Here is a 20,000-nt window from a genome sequence, read left to right on the forward strand (position 1 = left end):
GATTATATCTGTATCATTCCTAAAGTCCTGCACAAAGAATATCACCTTAACATACATTTATCACTGCTGAAGAAACTTTATTTTTCTGTCATTGAAAAACAACCACTGAACATCATCAAGAGTTTGAACTTTACTTAGTCGCTTCTTTTTGGCTGAAGCCTTTAAGGGTAATTTTCCTTTCAGTGAAAGCTCCATTTTTTCCACTTTAACTCACATAACTATCCAAAGCAGCAGTGACAAACCATTTCTCCCACAACTCTCACCTTATAGACATCGAGTTCTCCACAGTGGTGGTCGAAGCGTGTGTAGAGAGCGCTCAGCATGTCCACCACCTGCATGGGTGTGCAGCGTGAGCAGATTGCAGTGAAGCCCACAATGTCCGAGAAGAGCACGGTGACAGCGTCAAACTTCTTGGCCTGCACAGGAAGCCCCTGCCACAGCCGCTGAGCCACATTCCCAGGGAAGATGGTGAAGAGAAGCTCAACGGTTTTGCGCTTCTCCTCCTCGAGGGCCTGGTGAGCCTGCTCTAGAGCCGCTTTGGCTTTCCCCAGACGCTTCTTCAGGCCATCCTGCGCCTTCGCCTGCTCACCTACCAGCACCACATCACGCAGGGCATTATGGATGGGGATATCAGACAGATAAAGGCCACGCCCTGTCAGCTCCTCCAGACGGTCCACACAGGGTGAGCCCAGAAACAGCACAGCATTCGACTCAGTCATGAAGATCATCTGACCTTTAAGGTCCATGTGCTGTAGTCAGATAATCAGAGAGATTAGATTTCTATTAGATTAGATAGAATCAAATGAGAATACATTTGGACTTTGACATTTACATCACTGACCAGTAGCACAGCTGATCTTTGGAGTCGAAGAGCTTCGTATTGCAGAAATTGTGTTTAATGTGTATTTGTCTGAACAGTTGCAGTCCTATGTAGTAAAGAAATAATTAAATAATTACGTGTGTATTAGCTGTTCTGTCCCTGAGGTAACATCACACCCGAACATGCTAAAACATCAGGAAAAAGACGAGACGAAGCTATTCACCGATAACAATGTGCATCATTATTAAAGTCAGAGGTTTAACTCGGTGGAGCTCAATGATAAAGACTCTGAAGGTTGTTCATTAAAAATCGTGTTCCTGAGCAGGATGTGTAACCTTCAGCTGCTCAGATCTGTCCCTCATGTCCCTTCACTCATTAAGGTGTGTGTATGTTCACAACCCACTGATTAGTGAGTGAAATTACCAACAAACTGCAGCTTTACAGCAGGATACAGTGTTAATTAGCACTAATGCAGACTAGCATGGTTAGCGGTGCTATAGATCAGACCATACGCTTCAGTGATGTTTCAGTAATACCTTCTGTATAAACTCAGACAATGTTCCCTGAGTGTACAGAAGATGAATAATCACTCTATAAATACTGAGCGTAAAGTGCTCCAACAATCCTGCATGACACTCAAGTACTGAGAAGATTTTATCTTTCTTTACTTCTTCCTCTCGCTCTATAAACCAGGGATGTTCGCCAAGGATAAGAATAAATATCCAGATGGCAAAGCCGGAATATTATTATTACGTGTCACTGTACAGAGAGCTGAGAGGGATGAGATAAAGACTGGACGATAACGTGTCCTGAGGGAGATGTGACATGGACCATAAACACAAAAAGAGGCTTAAATTAAAATCTACAGAGAATTTTTCCAGTGAAAAAAAGGTGCAGGACAAAATGTAATACGGAATGTAAAACCTAACCCTGGATATTCACAATCAGGGATAACGAGCTGCCCGTTAGCTATAAATAGGTTAAAGCTCGTTATGACGCTGTGAGACGTGAATCTGTCTACGAGCCCTGACATTTACTTCTGAACACAAAACCACTTCAGCTCTGTTTATGTTTCCTCCTGAAACAGTTTAATTCACACTGACGTCCTGATACAACATACTGTATATAACCCCAAGCTCAAACAGGCAGGAAACCAGGAGAGAAAATACACAAACTCTACCTCACACTACCTCATACACTATCCCACACCACCTCACACACCACCTCATACACTATCCCACACTACCTCACACACTATCCCACACCACCTCACACACTACCTCACACACTATCCCACAACACCTCACACATCACCTCACACCACCTCACACACTACCTCAAACTACCTCACACCACCTCACACACTACCTCAAACTACCTCACACCACCTCACACACTATCCCACACCACCTCACACACTATCCCACAACACCTCACACATCACCTCACACCACCTCACACACTACCTCACACCACCTCACACACTACCTCAAACTACCTCACACCACCTCACACACTATCCCACACCACCTCACACACTATCCCACACCACCTCACACATCACCTCACACTACCTCACACATCACCTCACACTACCTCACACACTATCCCACACCACCTCACACATCCCCTCACACCACCTCACACATCACCTCACACATCACCTCACACACCACCTCACACACCACCTCACACATCACCACACACTATCCCACACCACCTCACACACTACCTCACACACTATCCCACACCACCTCACACTACCTCACACACTATCCCACACCACCTCACACATCACCTCACACTACCTCACACACCACCTCACACTACCTCACACACCACCTCACACCACCTCACACACCACCTCACACACCACCTCACACACCACCTCACACTACCTCACACACCACCTCACACTACCTCACACACCACCTCACACTATCCCACACCACCTCACACTACCTCACACACCACCTCACACTATCCCACACCACCTCACACATCACCTCATACACTATCCCACACCACCTCACACATCACCTCACACACTATCCCACACCACCTTACACATCACCTCACACTACCTCACTCCACCTCACACACTACCTCACACACTACCTCACACTACCTCACACACTACCTCAAACACCACCTCACACACCCCTTTAACAGTGAAGTTTGTTACCTTCCCAAAGCCAGCAGCGGTGCTAGCTCCGAGCTGCTTCATCCTCAGGATGAACTGTGTGTTCAGCATGGTGAGGATTCGCTGGTAATCTGGCTGGATTTCAGGCATCACAATGACAAAGTGCTCTTCAAAGGCTGGCCTTCTTTGACCCTCCCTGCCCCGCCCTAATCGCCTCCTCAACCCATCTCCCATCTGCACCACGGCCATGTCCTGATCTAAAAGGATGTGGAAGGGAAAGGTGGAGTAGAGCAGAGACAGAGGGATATGACCGGACGAGTGTGTCCTCATGGGGCTGGGCGTCAGGCTCCTGGCATCTCTCACCATTATGGAGTACAGAAGGTGGGGCTGATGGTTGTCATGGAGAGTCTCACCCTCTTTTACCTCTGAGTCTATCTTGACATCCACTTTGATGCCATACAGGAAGTGAGCTGCTGCCTGAACAATGCCTGGGAAGAAGAGCTCAGTGGTGGAGTGAGGGTTGAAGTAGTAGACAGTCAGAAGGCCCGGGTCTTTGTCCAGACACAGCACAGAGGCCTGACATACATGATGGCGTGCATCGGCGGTGGGCGGTGTGCTTTGCTTCAGGAGGACGTTGAAACTGTTCAGGAAGTCATGCAAGGCTCCACCCACCACTCGGAGCACGTGATCATCTTCTTCATAGCAGTCACGGAATACTTCAGTACCGAGAGCGAGCTTCAAGGTGTCCAGGGGAATTCCTGTGATTTACAAAAATATGTCAGAATCATCGTCTATGCATCTCAATCACTGGCAAGATGAGTAACTCTAAACAAACCGAAATAACACTCAAGACATTTACTATTTAATGCAACACCAATGCCAATACTTTCAACAGAGATTCTGCACTATAAATGCTACAAGTACCGCCCCTGACCTGTTTAACCAATGAAATCTCAGGACACATTTGCATATTACATAATGGTAGACTAATATACAGTGACATCCTGTTTGGAGATGACATTTGTGTATCTGTGGTTTTTGTGATATCAGAGAAAATCTGTGGTCTCTGAAACCAGAGAAATGTGATAAACAGCACAATAATATATTTATACTGTGAAATAAAATCTCATGAATCAGGAATTTTCTTCTCTGCATGTTTTATATCATCAGTACTTTAATTATGACAGATTGGTTCCTTATATTAATTTGTATATTTAATAATATTTACATGCTAAACAATTTTGTGTTTTTACAGCTTTAATATCAAAATTAAGATCATCTTACACACCACTCAAACACGACTTCAAGTTGTCAGCATGATATTTCTGACATATCACACACACACACACACACACACACACACACACACACACACACACACACACACACACACACACACACACACACACACACCCATTTATCATCACTGTGACTGGAGCCGAGTCGTTAATGTGCTTTCCCAGATTTAATTTGATAATGAGTGATGATGTTGCCTCAAAAATAATTACAGCATATGTGTGTGTGTATGTGTGTGTGTGTGTGTGTGTGTGTGTGTGTGTGTGTGTCTGTGTGTGTCTCTGTGTGTGTGTGTGTGTGTGTGTGTGTGTGTGTGTGTGTGTGTGTGTGTGTGTGTGTGTGTGTGTGTGTGTGTGTCCGTGTGTGTTTGCTGGAAGTGAGTCAGTATTTATTCTCCAGTGTTGAAAAAATTAAACAGACACAGTGAAGATGTGACATGTGACAGAAACATTTCTATACAAATGATCAGAGCTGAAATGTGACCTGTTTTCACTGAGTAACTCTTCATGACCTCCAGCAAGTGTTCAGGTTTGTCAGGAAGCTGATGACCATCTGTAGTGTGTTGAGCAGGACTGTGAACACACACGTGACACAACATAGTGACAGAACAAGACATGAAACACACAGCAATACACAAAAACCCACTTTAATGAATTTAGTGCACCTTAAAGATCATTATGTAAGGTTTCCATCTTTAATTGAAATTGATTCTAATATGAAAGTTTTATTCTTAATAAATGCAGGTTTAAAAAAAAAACAATCAATAAATATAATAATGAGCTATTAATTTACATTATTATAATGATATATTATAATTTATATTTAAAGACTTCAAGACAATAATAATAATAATAATAATAATAATAATAATAATAATAATAATAATAATAAGGATTAGTCCCACGATTAACTTGATGATGTAATCAGAAACAGATTCAGTAAATTAGCTGAGTTTTTACGCCACATTGCTTTGTGTGCCGAAGCTCCTGACGTTGACACACAACTCAGAGGAATCCAAACCCAGTGACGTAAAGTGAACCTCATTACACATTATTACTTCATTTTACACCCTTAAACAAAACAAAATCTTATAATAAACTATATTCAGAATAAAGTTCAGTGATATTAGAATTAATGGCTATTAGAGGACTGTAGCTGTGAGCTCATACCATGTGGTGTGTGACTGCTGGTTCATCACTCTGGACATCGCATTTCGCAGTTTTTCGAACTACAAACACATCAAAACACATTGATTACTCAACAGCTCAATAACAGGATTCATGTAACTAACACTGAGTTGTCCCATGATAATATTCATTTTTACATAAAGTGTAGAAATTATAAATGATTACAGAAACGACTCCACAATTAACTCACAATTAATAAAATATCATGATAATCAGACCTCCTGTGTTTCTGATCACAAATGCACTTTCATAAACGAGCCTGATGTGTCACCCCTGTGTCACCCCTGTGTCACCTCTGTGTCACCCCTGTGTCACCTCTGTGTCACCCCTGTGTCACTAACATTAATATTATTAATTAATAAATTATATTGAAATATTACATTTCTGTCATTTAGCAGATGCACTTATCCAGACTTACATTTTTCATTTCAATTTACACAACCAAGCAATTGAGGGTTAAGGGCCTTGCTCAGGGGCCCAGCAGTGGCAGCTTGGTGGACCTGGAATTCGAACTCATAACCTTCTAATCAGTGGTTCAACACCTTAACCACTAGGCATTAATAACTAGACATTATTAATATACAGCACCAGACATTACAGACATGGCATGACAACAATTTTATAATAATTATCTTCATAAATTTCCTTCACAGAACCCGAGAGAACAACCGAGTTTCCCCAGAAATATGATTACAGAAATGACTTCAGGAGGCAAATCTACAGAAATGTCATTATGGCTTGAAAAGGGAAGCATCATTAGAGACATGAAGAAGCTACAGACCTGAGAAATTCCTCAGAATTACAGACAAAATGATATAAAATGGTCATGATGTTAAATTAAACTCACATGATTAAAGAAATACAGGAGCTGAACGCGATATTTATTTATTTATTCAACACCGAGGGGTTTTCTGGTTAAATACCACTGACAATAAGACAAGGGACCTACACGATTAGGCAGAAATGGATTTATTTCAATAAGAGTAAACCACAGAGTTCTGACCATCAGGTCAGCTGATTCCACACCTGACACATTATTTATCTCCCATCACATGATGTGACCCAGGTCCTTACCTCTGGACACACCAGTTTGCGGACGCTTTCTCCCAGTGAATGTAGATTAACTTTATTCCGGCTCGTTTTGCGCCTTGGCGCGACGTTTGTGACGCGTTCAGCGACCTGAGCTCGGTTCTCTCCTATCTTGTCTCTATCTCCCCTTTCGTCTGCTTCTTCATTTCTCACCAGCACTGAGAAAGGACACTCGGCCGAAATGTTCAGCTCCTTCAGTTTGGCACAGAACATCCTGAGTGGAAATCCTGCGCACAACGAGCGAGAACACCGCGTCTACATGGCGCAAGTCGCACTACAGTCATTCCAGAAGCCTTTCCATATAAATACACACATTGTCACTGACAGCCACTGAGCAGAACAGAACCTCACAGAACCAAGCTGACCGTCACAGCTCTCAATGCCGTGAACACGAGAACCTCACACTGAAAACTTAGCAACACGGCGCGTCAGATTGAGAATTACACATGCTAATAAAAAGAGCAAAGGTATTACACATGCAACCAATCAGGAGCCGAGCAGCTCTGGACTGGCCAATGATGTGCAGAGGTAAAGACAGACTGTTAAATATGCATGATGAGAGACGCGGTAGACCGTGTGGAAGTGCCGTTACGCACGGAGCGCGCTGCACACAACACATACAGCACACACAACACACACACGCCTCACATGCACACGCACCACACGCACACGCACCACACACACACGCCTCACATGCACACGCACCACACACACACACATCACATGCACACGCACCACACACACACACACCTCACATGCACACGCACCACACACACACGCCTCACATGCACACGCACCACACACACACGCGCCTCAAATGCACACACACACACGGCGCAAATGCACAAGCACCACACACACACACACACACACATATATGAAAACACACGCCACACATACATTACGAGTCCTTATAAAGCTAAACTTCACATTTCAGCTAATAATCTGGTCTTTATCTGATTTCCCTTTATGTAGCCACATGGTGTTGATCAGCAGCACAAGCTGATATTTTATCAGAAATGTGATCTTGTTTATTTTCCCTGTGATCTGATATAGAATAAACTGCCTGGTTAAATCCCTTCTTCACTTTAATTCAACACCAATTTAATGAACTTTTTCTGAAAGCAGTTCCAAAATGAATCCCTAAATTAATACAAATTAGACCTGCTGTCCATAAAAGACAAAAATAATGGCTCCTAAAAAAGGTAATGTTTGTCAGTGGAAGGCGGCACACTGTGTTAGCTGGGCTACATTACAAGGAGAGAGAGTTTACTGAGAGAGAGAGAGAGAAAGAGAGAGAGAGAGAGAGAGAGAGAGAGTTTACTGAGAGAGAGTTTACTGAGAGAGAGTTTACTGAGAGAGAGAGTTTACTGAGAGAGAGAGTTTACTGAGAGAGAGAGTTTACTGAGAGAGAGTTTACTGAGAGAGAGTTTACTGAGAGAGAGTTTACTGAGAGAGAGTTTACTGAGAGAGAGAGAGTTTACTGAGAGAGAGAGTTTACTGAGAGAGAGAGAGTTTACTGAGAGAGAGAGTTTACTGAGAGAGAGAGTTTACTGAGAGAGAGTTTACTGAGAGAGAGAGAGTTTACTGAGAGAGAGAGAGTTTACTGAGAGAGTTTACTGAGAGAGAGAGAGAGTTTACTGAGAGAGAGTTTACTGAGGGAGAGAGTTTACTGAGAGAGAGAGTTTACTGAGAGAGAGAGTTTACTGAGAGAGAGTTTACTGAGAGAGAGAGAGTTTACTGAGAGAGAGAGTTTACTGAGAGAGAGAGAGTTTACTGAGAGAGAGAGAGTTTACTGAGAGAGAGAGTTTACTGAGAGAGAGTTTACTGAGAGAGAGTTTACTGAGGGAGAGAGAGAGTTTACTGAGAGAGAGAGTTTACTGAGAGAGAGAGTTTACTGAGAGAGAGAGAGAGAGTTTACTGAGAGAGAGAGTTTACTGAGAGAGAGAGTTTACTGAGAGAGAGTTTACTGAGAGAGAGTTTACTGAGAGAGAGAGAGTTTACTGAGAGAGTTTACTGAGAGAGAGAGAGAGTTTACTGAGAGAGTTTACTGAGAGAGAGAGTTTACTGAGAGAGAGTTTACTGAGGGAGAGAGTTTACTGAGGGAGAGAGAGAGTTTACTGAGAGAGAGAGTTTACTGAGAGAGAGTTTACTGAGAGAGAGTTTACTGAGGGAGAGAGAGAGTTTACTGAGAGAGAGAGTTTACTGAGAGAGAGAGTTTACTGAGAGAGAGAGAGAGAGTTTACTGAGAGAGAGAGAGTTTACTGAGAGAGAGAGAGTTTACTGAGAGAGAGTTTACTGAGAGAGAGAGAGTTTACTGAGAGAGTTTACTGAGAGAGAGAGAGAGTTTACTGAGAGAGAGTTTACTGAGGGAGAGAGTTTACTGAGAGAGAGAGTTTACTGAGAGAGAGAGTTTACTGAGAGAGAGAGTTTACTGAGAGAGAGAGAGTTTACTGAGAGAGAGAGAGTTTACTGAGAGAGAGAGAGTTTACTGAGAGAGAGAGAGTTTACTGAGAGAGAGAGAGTTTACTGAGAGAGAGAGTTTACTGAGAGAGAGAGTTTACTGAGAGAGAGAGTTTACTGAGAGAGTTTACTGAGAGAGAGAGTTTACTGAGAGAGAGAGTTTACTGAGAGAGAGTTTACTGAGAGAGAGAGTTTACTGAGAGAGAGAGAGTTTACTGAGAGAGAGTTTACTGAGAGAGAGTTTACTGAGAGAGAGAGAGTTTACTGAGAGAGAGAGAGTTTACTGAGAGAGTTTACTGAGAGAGAGTTTACTGAGAGAGAGAGAGTTTACTGAGAGAGAGAGTTTACTGAGAGAGAGTTTACTGAGAGAGAGTTTACTGAGGGAGAGAGAGAGTTTACTGAGAGAGAGAGTTTACTGAGAGAGAGAGAGAGAGTTTACTGAGAGAGAGAGAGTTTACTGAGAGAGAGAGAGTTTACTGAGAGAGAGTTTACTGAGAGAGAGTTTACTGAGAGAGAGAGAGTTTACTGAGAGAGTTTACTGAGAGAGAGAGTTTACTGAGAGAGAGTTTACTGAGGGAGAGAGTTTACTGAGAGAGAGAGTTTACTGAGAGAGAGAGTTTACTGAGAGAGAGTTTACTGAGAGAGAGAGAGTTTACTGAGAGAGTTTACTGAGAGAGAGAGTTTACTGAGAGAGAGAGAGTTTACTGAGAGAGAGAGTTTACTGAGGGAGAGAGAGAGAGTTTACTGAGAGAGAGAGTTTACTGAGAGAGAGTTTACTGAGAGAGAGAGTTTACTGAGAGAGAGAGTTTACTGAGAGAGAGTTTACTGAGAGAGAGAGTTTACTGAGAGAGAGTTTACTGAGAGAGAGTTTACTGAGAGAGAGAGTTTACTGAGAGAGAGTTTACTGAGAGAGAGAGTTTACTGAGAGAGAGAGTTTACTGAGAGAGAGAGAGTTTACTGAGAGAGAGAGTTTACTGAGAGAGAGTTTACTGAGAGAGAGTTTACTGAGGGAGAGAGAGAGTTTACTGAGAGAGAGAGTTTACTGAGAGAGAGAGAGAGAGTTTACTGAGAGAGAGTTTACTGAGAGAGAGAGAGTTTACTGAGAGAGTTTACTGAGAGAGAGAGTTTACTGAGAGAGAGTTTACTGAGGGAGAGAGTTTACTGAGAGAGAGAGTTTACTGAGAGAGAGAGTTTACTGAGAGAGAGTTTACTGAGAGAGAGAGAGTTTACTGAGAGAGAGAGTTTACTGAGAGAGAGTTTACTGAGAGAGAGTTTACTGAGAGAGAGAGAGTTTACTGAGAGAGAGAGTTTACTGAGGGAGAGAGAGAGTTTACTGAGAGAGAGAGTTTACTGAGAGAGAGAGTTTACTGAGAGAGAGTTTACTGAGAGAGAGAGTTTACTGAGAGAGAGAGAGTTTACTGAGAGAGAGTTTACTGAGAGAGAGAGTTTACTGAGAGAGAGGGAGTTTACTGAGAGAGAGTTTACTGAGAGAGAGAGTTTACTGAGAGAGAGAGTTTACTGAGAGAGAGAGTGTTTACTGAGAGAGAGTTTACTGAGAGAGAGAGTTTACTGAGAGAGAGAGTTTACTGAGAGAGAGTTTACTGAGAGAGAGAGTTTACTGAGAGAGAGTTTACTGAGAGAGAGAGTTTACTGAGAGAGAGAGAGTTTACTGAGAGAGAGAGAGAGTTTACTGAGAGAGAGTTTACTGAGAGAGAGTTTACTGAGAGACAGAGTTTACTGAGAGAGAGAGTTTACTGAGAGAGAGAGAGAGAGTTTACTGAGAGAGAGTTTACTGAGGGAGAGAGAGTTTACTGAGAGAGAGAGTTTACTGAGAGAGAGAGAGAGAGAGAGAGAGAGTTTACTGAGAGAGAGTGAGTTTACTGAGAGAGAGAGAGTTTACTGAGAGAGTTTACTGAGAGAGAGAGTTTACTGAGAGAGAGAGAGTTTACTGAGAGAGAGTTTACTGAGAGAGAGAGTTTACTGAGAGAGAGTTTACTGAGAGAGAGAGTTTACTGAGAGAGAGTTTACTGAGAGAGAGAGTTTACTGAGAGAGAGAGAGTTTACTGAGAGAGAGAGTTTACTGAGAGAGAGTTTACTGAGAGAGAGAGTTTACTGAGAGAGAGTTTACTGAGAGAGAGAGTTTACTGAGAGAGAGAGTTTACTGAGAGAGAGAGAGTTTACTGAGAGAGAGAGAGTTTACTGAGAGAGAGAGTTTACTGAGAGAGAGAGTTTACTGAGAGAGAGAGTTTACTGAGAGAGAGAGAGTTTACTGAGAGAGAGAGAGTTTACTGAGAGAGAGAGTTTACTGAGAGAGAGTTTACTGAGAGAGAGAGTTTACTGAGAGAGAGTTTACTGAGAGAGAGAGTTTACTGAGAGAGAGAGAGTTTACTGAGAGAGAGAGAGTTTACTGAGAGAGAGAGTTTACTGAGAGAGAGAGTTTACTGAGAGAGAGAGTTTACTGAGAGAGAGAGAGTTTACTGAGAGAGAGAGAGTTTACTGAGAGAGAGTTTACTGAGAGATTTTTTTTTTATTTTTAACTCAGCTTTATTAAATAAGCAATAAATTACAATACAATGTTAAAAACTAGCAGCACTTTTTCTTAAAAGATGTTTAGTGTAAAAGGATGTTAAAAATTAGCTCATCATCATCATCAATAAAACAGATAACTTTTGCATAACACCATTTCAACATAAAAGCGCTCAAATCATTCATTGCTTTAAAAAAATTAAAATCAATTTTGACTCTAGCTTTCACTAGAGCCTTAAAAACAGAAGTGGGACTGATCAATCCTGTCTTCTCGATTTTGTTTTTTCGACTCATATAGATGGCCATTTTTGCCTCTCCAACAATAAAATTGATCAGTTCCCATTTCTGTTTTTCTCTTTTTTTATACCCAGCCCCAAAGATAAAACCTACCTGGGACCATGTTTCACTAAAAGAGATAAAAAGTGCTTTCAGCAGCTCAAACAGAGGGTTAAGTCTTTTGCAATGTAAAAAACAGTGAAAAAACAGTTTCTGTTTCTGTGCAAAAAGGACAAGTCTTTAAAACATCGGGTTTAACTTGGAGATTAAAACGTTAACCCCCACCGCCCCATGTAAAATCCTCCACTGTAGATCACCTGCTCGCTTTCTTAGTGGTAATTTATAAAAAACTCTCCATGTCGGTTTAGTGTCGTCTAAAACCCCCAGCTTGTCCCTCCACACAGTGTCTTTCCTCCCATCCAGCTTTCTTTTGTTTACAGTTTTCACACAACATTTGTATATTTCCTTTCCTTTTGCTTCATAAATTGGTAAAACGTGTCTTTTTTCTGTATCAAGGAACAAACCATTAAAACCATGAAGCTTCGGTAAAAGTTCCAGTTCTGGGAAAGGGTCGCCTTTATCGGGTGTTTCGGTCCCTTCGTGGTACTCTTTCAATAGAAGCAGTTCTTCTTTCGACAACTTGTTGATCCATTTGTTGATGTTGCTTTCCATATGTCGCAGTGATCGTAGCCCGAGTTCTTTGGCCACTGCTTTCGTGTCCTTGAAGTCTGGTCCTGCAGTGTCCACCAGTCTCCTCAAGGTTGTGAAGTTCTGGCACACCAGGGTTTGTGTGAGGCCTGCAGAAGTGTCTCCGATGTCCAGTCGTCCTCCTCCCACTAAAGGCTCTTCTAGGAGCCAATACAGTGACACCGCCGGGCCTTGGGATCCACGTTCGAACAGAGTCCATGTTTTAAATACACTTTTATAAAAAACAGACATGTTAGAAACATTTAAAACACTGGGGTCCATTAAAAATAAAGTGCGATCACAATTAAAACCATTGACTTTTTGCAGAATAAAACTCATAAAATCTCTCCATATCAGGGAATCAGACCCGATCAGGTATTTTTGTATGGTTTGAAAACGGAAAGTTGCAATTCTGCTCCGGATATCTATAAGTCCCTGCCCTCCTTCATCCTTAGGGAGGAAGAGAACGCACTGAGGGACCCAGTGTAATTTGTCCCATACAAAATTAACTAATGCTGCCTGAATTTTTTCAACAAGGCCTGTGGGGGGCTCCAGGCAGGCTAAACGATGCCACAGTGTAGAGGCTACTAAATTGTTGGCCACCAGCACTCTCCCTCTAAGTGACATATTTGGTTTAAGCCATTCCCATTTTTTTAATTTGCCTTTTATTTTTTCCAATACTCCTTCCCAGTTTTTCTTTTCATCATTTAAAAAGATCCCTAAGTATCTGAAATCTCTTGTCCAGTCTAGTCCATTTGTTAATTTAGGTAGGCCGACGGTCCAGTTCCCTACCGCAATGGCTTCACTTTTTTTCCAGTTTACCTTTGACGAGGAAACTTGACTAAAATCGGCAACAACACTTTCTAAAACCTTGATATCATTTTGATTTTGTATTAAAACCATAACATCGTCGGCATATGCAGATAAAACATGTGGAGCATTAAAACCAGGAAGAATAAGACATTCGCAATCTGTGTAAAAACGGTTCGATTGATAGAGTATATAACATACCTGATAGCGAGCAACCTTGTCTGATTCCCCGATTTACATTAAAAGGAGCGCTTAACCCTCCGTTGATCTTGAGTACACTTTCAGCATCCTGGTACATCACCTTTATCATTGCTATAAGACTGGGGTTGAGACCAAAAGCCCCTAGAGTTTGCCAGAGGTATTGGTGCTCAACCCTGTCAAAAGCTTTTTCTTGATCCAGTGAAATCAGACCAAGATCATTCGCCAATGAGCTGGAGACGTCCAAAATGTCCCGAATCAGAGAAACGTTATCAATGATAGATCTATTGGGTACACAGTAAGTCTGGTCGACGTGAATTATGGAGTCCATAACATTCCTGAGACGGTACGCCAGCGCTTTCGACATGATCTTGTAGTCCGTGCATAATAGTGACACTGGACGCCAGTTCTTGAGGTCTTGCAGATCACCTTTTTTGGGCAGAAGTGTGAGTACGGCCCTCCGGCTGCTCAGGGGTAGACAGCCTTCCTCACAGCTTTCGGTGAGAACTTCTAGCAGGTCTTCCCCCAGTTCCTGCCAGAAAAACTTGAAGAATTCCGCTGGCAGGCCGTCTATACCTGGTGCTTTCCCTCCTGCCATTGTGTTCAGGGCGGCCTGCAGCTCCTCTAGAACCAGCGGACCATCCAGTGCAGCATTCTCCTCAGGGGGGACCTTTGGGAGCCCTCTGTGAAAAACCTCTAGTAGTTCTTGATCGTCACTGTACTTGTTGTCATACAGATCCCTGTAGAACTGTGTGGCGTACCGTCTGATGTCACTAGTGTGGGTTATGTTTTGACCGTCTGCTGTCCGTAGTGTGTGCATGAGTCTGCTCTGTCCGTTCTTCTTCTCCAGTCCGAAGAAGTACCGTGAGGGGGCATCAATCTCGTTGACGCCCTTGAAGCGAGAACGGACGAGAGCTCCTTGTGCTTTTGTGCCCAATAGATCTGCCATTAAAGCTTTTTTTGCCTTGAGGTTCTCAAAATGTCCTCTATTTCCTGTGGACTCAGTCAAGGCCTGGAGTTCCACAATATCTATCTCCAGCTCTCTTAATGACTTGGTGATGTCCCTTGTGACGTTGGCAGTGTACTCCTGACAGAGCTGCTGGATTAAAATCTTCCCATGGTCCCACCACTGTCTATAGGAGGAGAAATCTCTCTTTTCTTTCCTAAAAGAGGTCCAGAAAAATCTAAAAGACTCAATAAAATTAGCATCATTCAGCAAAGAAACATTAAAATGCCAGTACGCACTTCTATGTTTAAAATTTGCAATAAAAACTCTGCATCTGACTAAAAAGTGATCCGAGAAACTAACAGGTGTCATTTGGCTAGTTTTAAAAACATTGAAATTATGTTTAAAACAATAAAACCTGTCTAGTCTAGCTAGCGAAATAAAATCGTCTCTGCAATGTACCCATGTGTATTGTCTCTCGTTCCCATGTTGCCTTCTCCACACATCTACCAGATCATGGGTTTTTATCAGACGTGTAAGTATATGCTTCGATGCTGCGTGGGGTTCTGTGTGGTTTCTATCCATCAAATCATTTTGAGTGCAGTTAAAATCTCCTCCTAAAAACAGATAGTCTTTAAAATCACAGCCGGATAAAAGTTCACATAATTTACTTAAAAGCAAAACTCGTTCAGGGCCGTTAGTTGGAGCATAAATGTTAATAAATACAAGATTAAAAAGTTCATATTTTGCTTCAACCAACATCAGTCTACCAGCAACAATCTCTTGTGTGGTGTAAGATTCTGGTATGAAATGTTTGGCAAACAGAATGCCCACTCCGGCGCTTACTGAACTCAGTGAACTTAAAACAGCTTCACCTTCCCATTCCATCATCCATCTGGACTCATTCTCTTTATCACTGTGCGTTTCTTGTAAAAACATCACATCTATGTGTTTCAGTCGCATTAATTCATACAGTTCTGTCCTTTTTTTAACATCCCTTCCTCCACGTAAATTCAAAGAAGCAATGTTAAAATCAGACATGAGATAAAGTATGACATAGAAACAGACTAGCATTACGTCACAGAGTAATAGGTCATGCACTGTCATCCTCATCACACAGCAAATCCTGTCTTGTTTTTGTTATGAGCTTTTTTAGACGATAAACTTCTTGGTGTGTGAAACTTTTGTTTTTGTCTCTTATTATGTTAGTAGCTGAGTCTACAAAACGTTGTTTGTCGGGGAAGTGCTGGTCTATTTTGACTCCCTTCATGTTCTTTGTTTTTTGGAGAAACCTTTTTATCTCCTTAGCTGTATATGTGCCTGCCTGATCTTTAGTGAGTTGGTCCATATCGCTGTCTGTGTCTGTGTTGGTGTCTTGCTCACTGCCCGACTCCATCACTGCTTCTTGACTGTTTGCACTTTGTTGTTCATGTACTGCTTCAACAAGCCCTTTCTTCCTAGTCTGAAGGCCACTACCGCTTGCCTTAGACTTCCTTTTGGATCTGACCACCGTGAACCCTGCATCAGCTGTGATCAGATCCGTGTTGTCTGTAGCTACAGACTCCTCGCTACTCTGATGTCCAACCGTCTCTGTGTTTTGTTCTGGATTGTCATTATAAACTTCTGGATTTTCCTTTCCTGTCTCCATCTGTCCTGCTTCTGGCTCATTTGTTTTCTCTTGTCTTTCTTGACCTTCTCTGTTACTGTTTTCTTGTGTTACTTCCTCTTGCCTGTCTGTGTGTACATTGTTTCCCTCACTGTCATGCTTATCTTTTTCTTTCTGCTTTCCTGTCTCCTTACCACCATCGACCTCTTTCTCAGGACAGTTCCTGAACATATGCCCCTCCTGACCACACCCAAAACACTTCAACACCCCAGAAGTTGCAAAAATGACAAATTCTTCCCCATTCACTTTGACCTTGAACACTATGTTCAGGTCTTCATCCCTGTTGTTCATGATCATATATACAAATCTCCTGTAGGACAAAATGTGCTTCATCTCCGGGTCTTTGTAGCCTGTTGTAATTGGCTTGATCTCAGACACCGGTTTCCCAAATCTAGCCAGTTGTTCTAGCAGAACCTTGTTGTCTATGTAGGGGGGAACATTAGACAAAATAACCCTTTTCGAGGGGCTACTGAGGGGAAAAGCTTTGATCAATGTGTCTCTGATCACAACTCCATTAGCGACCACAACCTCAACTTTGTGGACTTCATCTACAAATATCACCACAGCCTTATTCATGCGGCCGGCAGAGACAATGCTCCTACCGCCGATTAGTTTAGCTACCGCGGCGGCGCACTCCTCTACGGTGCACGCGACCGTCGGTAGCAACTTAAACCCATGTTTCCGGGTCAGGTTTGTTAAAGCCATGACGCCGAAAACACGGAAAGTAAAGGCTCGTGCCGAACTCAGCACGAGCCGCTTCAACGCCTCTCACACACTCACACACACACACACACACACACACACACACACACACACACACACACACACACACACACACACACACACACACACACACACACACACACACACACTCACTACTCACTACTCACTACTCACTACACACCACCCTATGCTCATTCAAATCACACAACATACAACATGAAAAAAAAGCAATAAAGATAGAGTATTCACTCACACCTTCACTACACGCTCACACGCTCCTTCCACACTCACGCGCTCCGTCCGCGCTCACACGCTCACGCATGCGCACAGAGAGAGAGAGAGAGAGAGAGAGAGAGAGAGAGAGAGAGAGAGAGTTTACTGAGAGAGAGAGTTTACTGAGAGAGAGAGTTTACTGAGAGAGAGTTTACTGAGAGAGAGAGAGAGAGAGAGAGAGAGAGAGAGAGAGAGAGAGAGTTTACTGAGAGAGAGTTTACTGAGAGAGAGGGAGAGAGAGAGAGAGAGAGAGAGAGAGTTTACTGAGAGAGAGAGTTTACTGAGTGAGAGTTTACTGAGAGAGAGATAGAGAGTTTACTGAGAGAGAGAGAGAGAGAGAGAGTTTACTGAGAGAGTTTACTGAGAGAGAGAGTTTACTGAGAGAGAGAGAGAGTTTACTGAGAGAGAGAGTTTACTGAGAGAGAGAGTTTACTGAGAGAGAGAGAGTTTACTGAGAGAGAGTTTACTGAGAGAGAGAGAGAGAGAGAGAGAGAGAGAGTTTACTGAGAGACAGTTTACTGAGAGAGAGAGAGAGAGAGAGAGAGAGAGTTTACTGAGAGAGAGAGTTTACTGAGAGAGAGAGAGAGAGAGAGAGTTTACTGAGAGAGAGAGTTTACTGAGAGAGAGAGTTTACTGAGAGAGAGAGAGAGTTTACTGAGAGAGAGTTTACTGAGAGAGAGTTTACTGAGAGAGAGAGAGTTTACTGAGAGAGAGAGTGACACACACACACACACACACACACACACACACACACACACACACAGACACACACACACACACACACACACACAGACACACACACACACACACACACACACACACACACACACACAGAGACACACACACACACACACACAGACACACACACACACACAGACACACACACACACACACACACACACACACACAGACACACACACACACACACACACACACACACACAGAGACACACACACTTAGACATACACACACACACACAGACACACACACACACACACACACACACACACACACACACACACACACACACACAGACATACACACACACACACACACACACACACACACACACACACACACACACACACACAGACACACACCGTGTGGTTGCTCATTAAGACCTGGTTAATGAGACTGTGAATAATGAATAAAGCTCAGGTGAAGCCTTGCAGCTCATCTGTTAAACCAGGGGTCGGCAACCCGTGGCTCCGGAGCCGCAAGTGGCTCTTTCATCCCTCTGCTGCGGCTCCCTGTAGATTTGGAAAATAAATATTTTATTTAAATATATCTTATTTTAGTTAGTTAGATTTGTCGCTCAAAATATGCGTCATAACTGACGACTTGCGAAATCCGACACCGAAGCAGACGCAGTTTTGGTTTGCTGCAGCCGGCAAGTTAAAGTTTTGATGTCATGCAGGGCTCAGAAGTGTCATGCATTAACGTGACGTCCCTCATGTCGTCCCTCATGTCGGTCTTTTGTCACGCCCTCCCGACACACATCCTATTTCTCACACAGAAAAACTATTTGACTATTTATCATATATTTAATAAGCCACAGCTCCCAAAATGTATAGCTGATGGAACCGAGCAGGAAGATGTATAGCTCGGTTCTCTGTGGAACCGAGCAGGAATCAGGCGCGTCTCCTGGAGTTCTTAGTCGAGCCTCGACTTATCAGCCAATCAAAAAAAGGCTACGCAATAGCAATCAGAAAATAGCACTATCTGGGAAAGATTTAACGCAACAACCAATGAACAAAATTGGGGATGCGGGGGGGGGGGGGGGGGGGTGGGAGATGTCACGCTTGCCTGTCTTCAAAACTTGAGAGTCCTGGTCATGAATACGAAGACGACTCAATTAGACATTGAACATTTAAAGTAACCTTCAACCCAGCGTCTTTTTTCTTAAAGTTAGTTCAAACTGTTCATAATATTTTTGTTTGCTTGCAGAAATAAAATTTCGTTTACTCGTTAGCAGTTCATTGATTTCATAAATGAACACACTGCAGTTTTTTATATCCTTTCCATAAAGGTAAAGAAACGATATATGCAGCGTTCTCTTCATTTTAGATGTTAAAGGGGTTTTGTGGCTCCTTGTGTCCTAACGGCTCTCTGAGTGTTTAAGGTTGCCGACCCCTGGGTTAAACCCTCAGTTTGCCTCCTGCATAATTTACACACATCTCCTATCGATTTGATGTGTGTGAGGATCAAACACCTGACACTTGGCTGTTCATCCAGTATCAGGTCACTGATACGTGCTGAAAGTGTGTGTTATTTACAGTGAAGAGAAGAGAATTGAGCAGGAAACACTGCAGCACAGGAGTCTACGTACACAGCATGTAGCTAATCTTAACACGTCTGAATGTTATAATGTGTCACCAGCTATTAAAGCCAACAAACAGAAAATAATTATTGCATAAAGATAAGAATAATAATGTCTGTTTTTAGATTGTTAACAATGTTAGAATAATAAGCTAGATGTAATTAGAATAATAATAATCAGCTCTGTCAGGGTTTACATTAAGCTCCAATCATGATACACTATGGTGCTTGGACCCCTCAAATCGCTGCTTGTAGCTGCACTGAGAAAAATTCTGCTGATGTGAAATTATGTGAAGAAATTTCTGATGTTGAAGATAACTTTAGTGTGAACATGGGAGCCAGTTAATACCCACAATGCACTGGGAGAGAAATATTGTTCTTCTCAGTGTGTGTGTGTGTGTGTGTGTGTGTGTGTGTGTGTGTGTGTGTGTGTGTGTGTGTGAGAGAGAGAGAGAGAGAGAGAGAGAGAGAGAGAGAGAGAGAGAGAGTTTGCCATAGCAACACTCCTGTACCAGTCTCTAGTTTGTCTTCCTCACTGCTCAGGATTAAAGTTAGTCTCAGCAATATTGTCTCCTCAA

At 42.7% G+C, this 20,000-nt stretch overlaps 1 protein-coding gene across 3 annotated transcripts in view; it reads right to left on the reverse strand.

Annotated features, from left to right (window-relative positions):
- gucy1a1 (guanylate cyclase 1 soluble subunit alpha 1) overlaps positions 1–17,113 on the reverse strand; it is a 20,146-nt gene extending 3,033 nt beyond the window's left edge. Inside the window, exons 1-5 of one of the 3 annotated variants that reach the window (XM_047815822.1) lie at positions 17,086–17,113; positions 5,429–5,487; positions 4,743–4,831; positions 3,006–3,721; positions 264–749 (exon numbers count right to left, since the gene is read on the reverse strand). In XM_047815822.1, coding sequence (XP_047671778.1) covers positions 264–749; positions 3,006–3,721; positions 4,743–4,831; positions 5,429–5,466 — 1,329 coding nt within the window. In that variant the 5' untranslated portion in view covers positions 5,467–5,487; positions 17,086–17,113. Of the gene's footprint in view, positions 1–263; positions 750–3,005; positions 3,722–4,742; positions 4,832–5,428; positions 5,488–5,864; positions 5,918–6,520; positions 7,222–17,085 lie in introns of those variants that run through there. The other 2 variants (XM_027147614.2, XM_047815821.1) reach the window with 2 other exon arrangements.
- Positions 17,114–20,000: the final 2,887 nt, after the last annotated feature.

Source organism: Tachysurus fulvidraco, chromosome 7 (assembly GCF_022655615.1).
Source record: "Tachysurus fulvidraco isolate hzauxx_2018 chromosome 7, HZAU_PFXX_2.0, whole genome shotgun sequence".
NCBI lineage: Eukaryota > Metazoa > Chordata > Actinopteri > Siluriformes > Bagridae > Tachysurus > Tachysurus fulvidraco.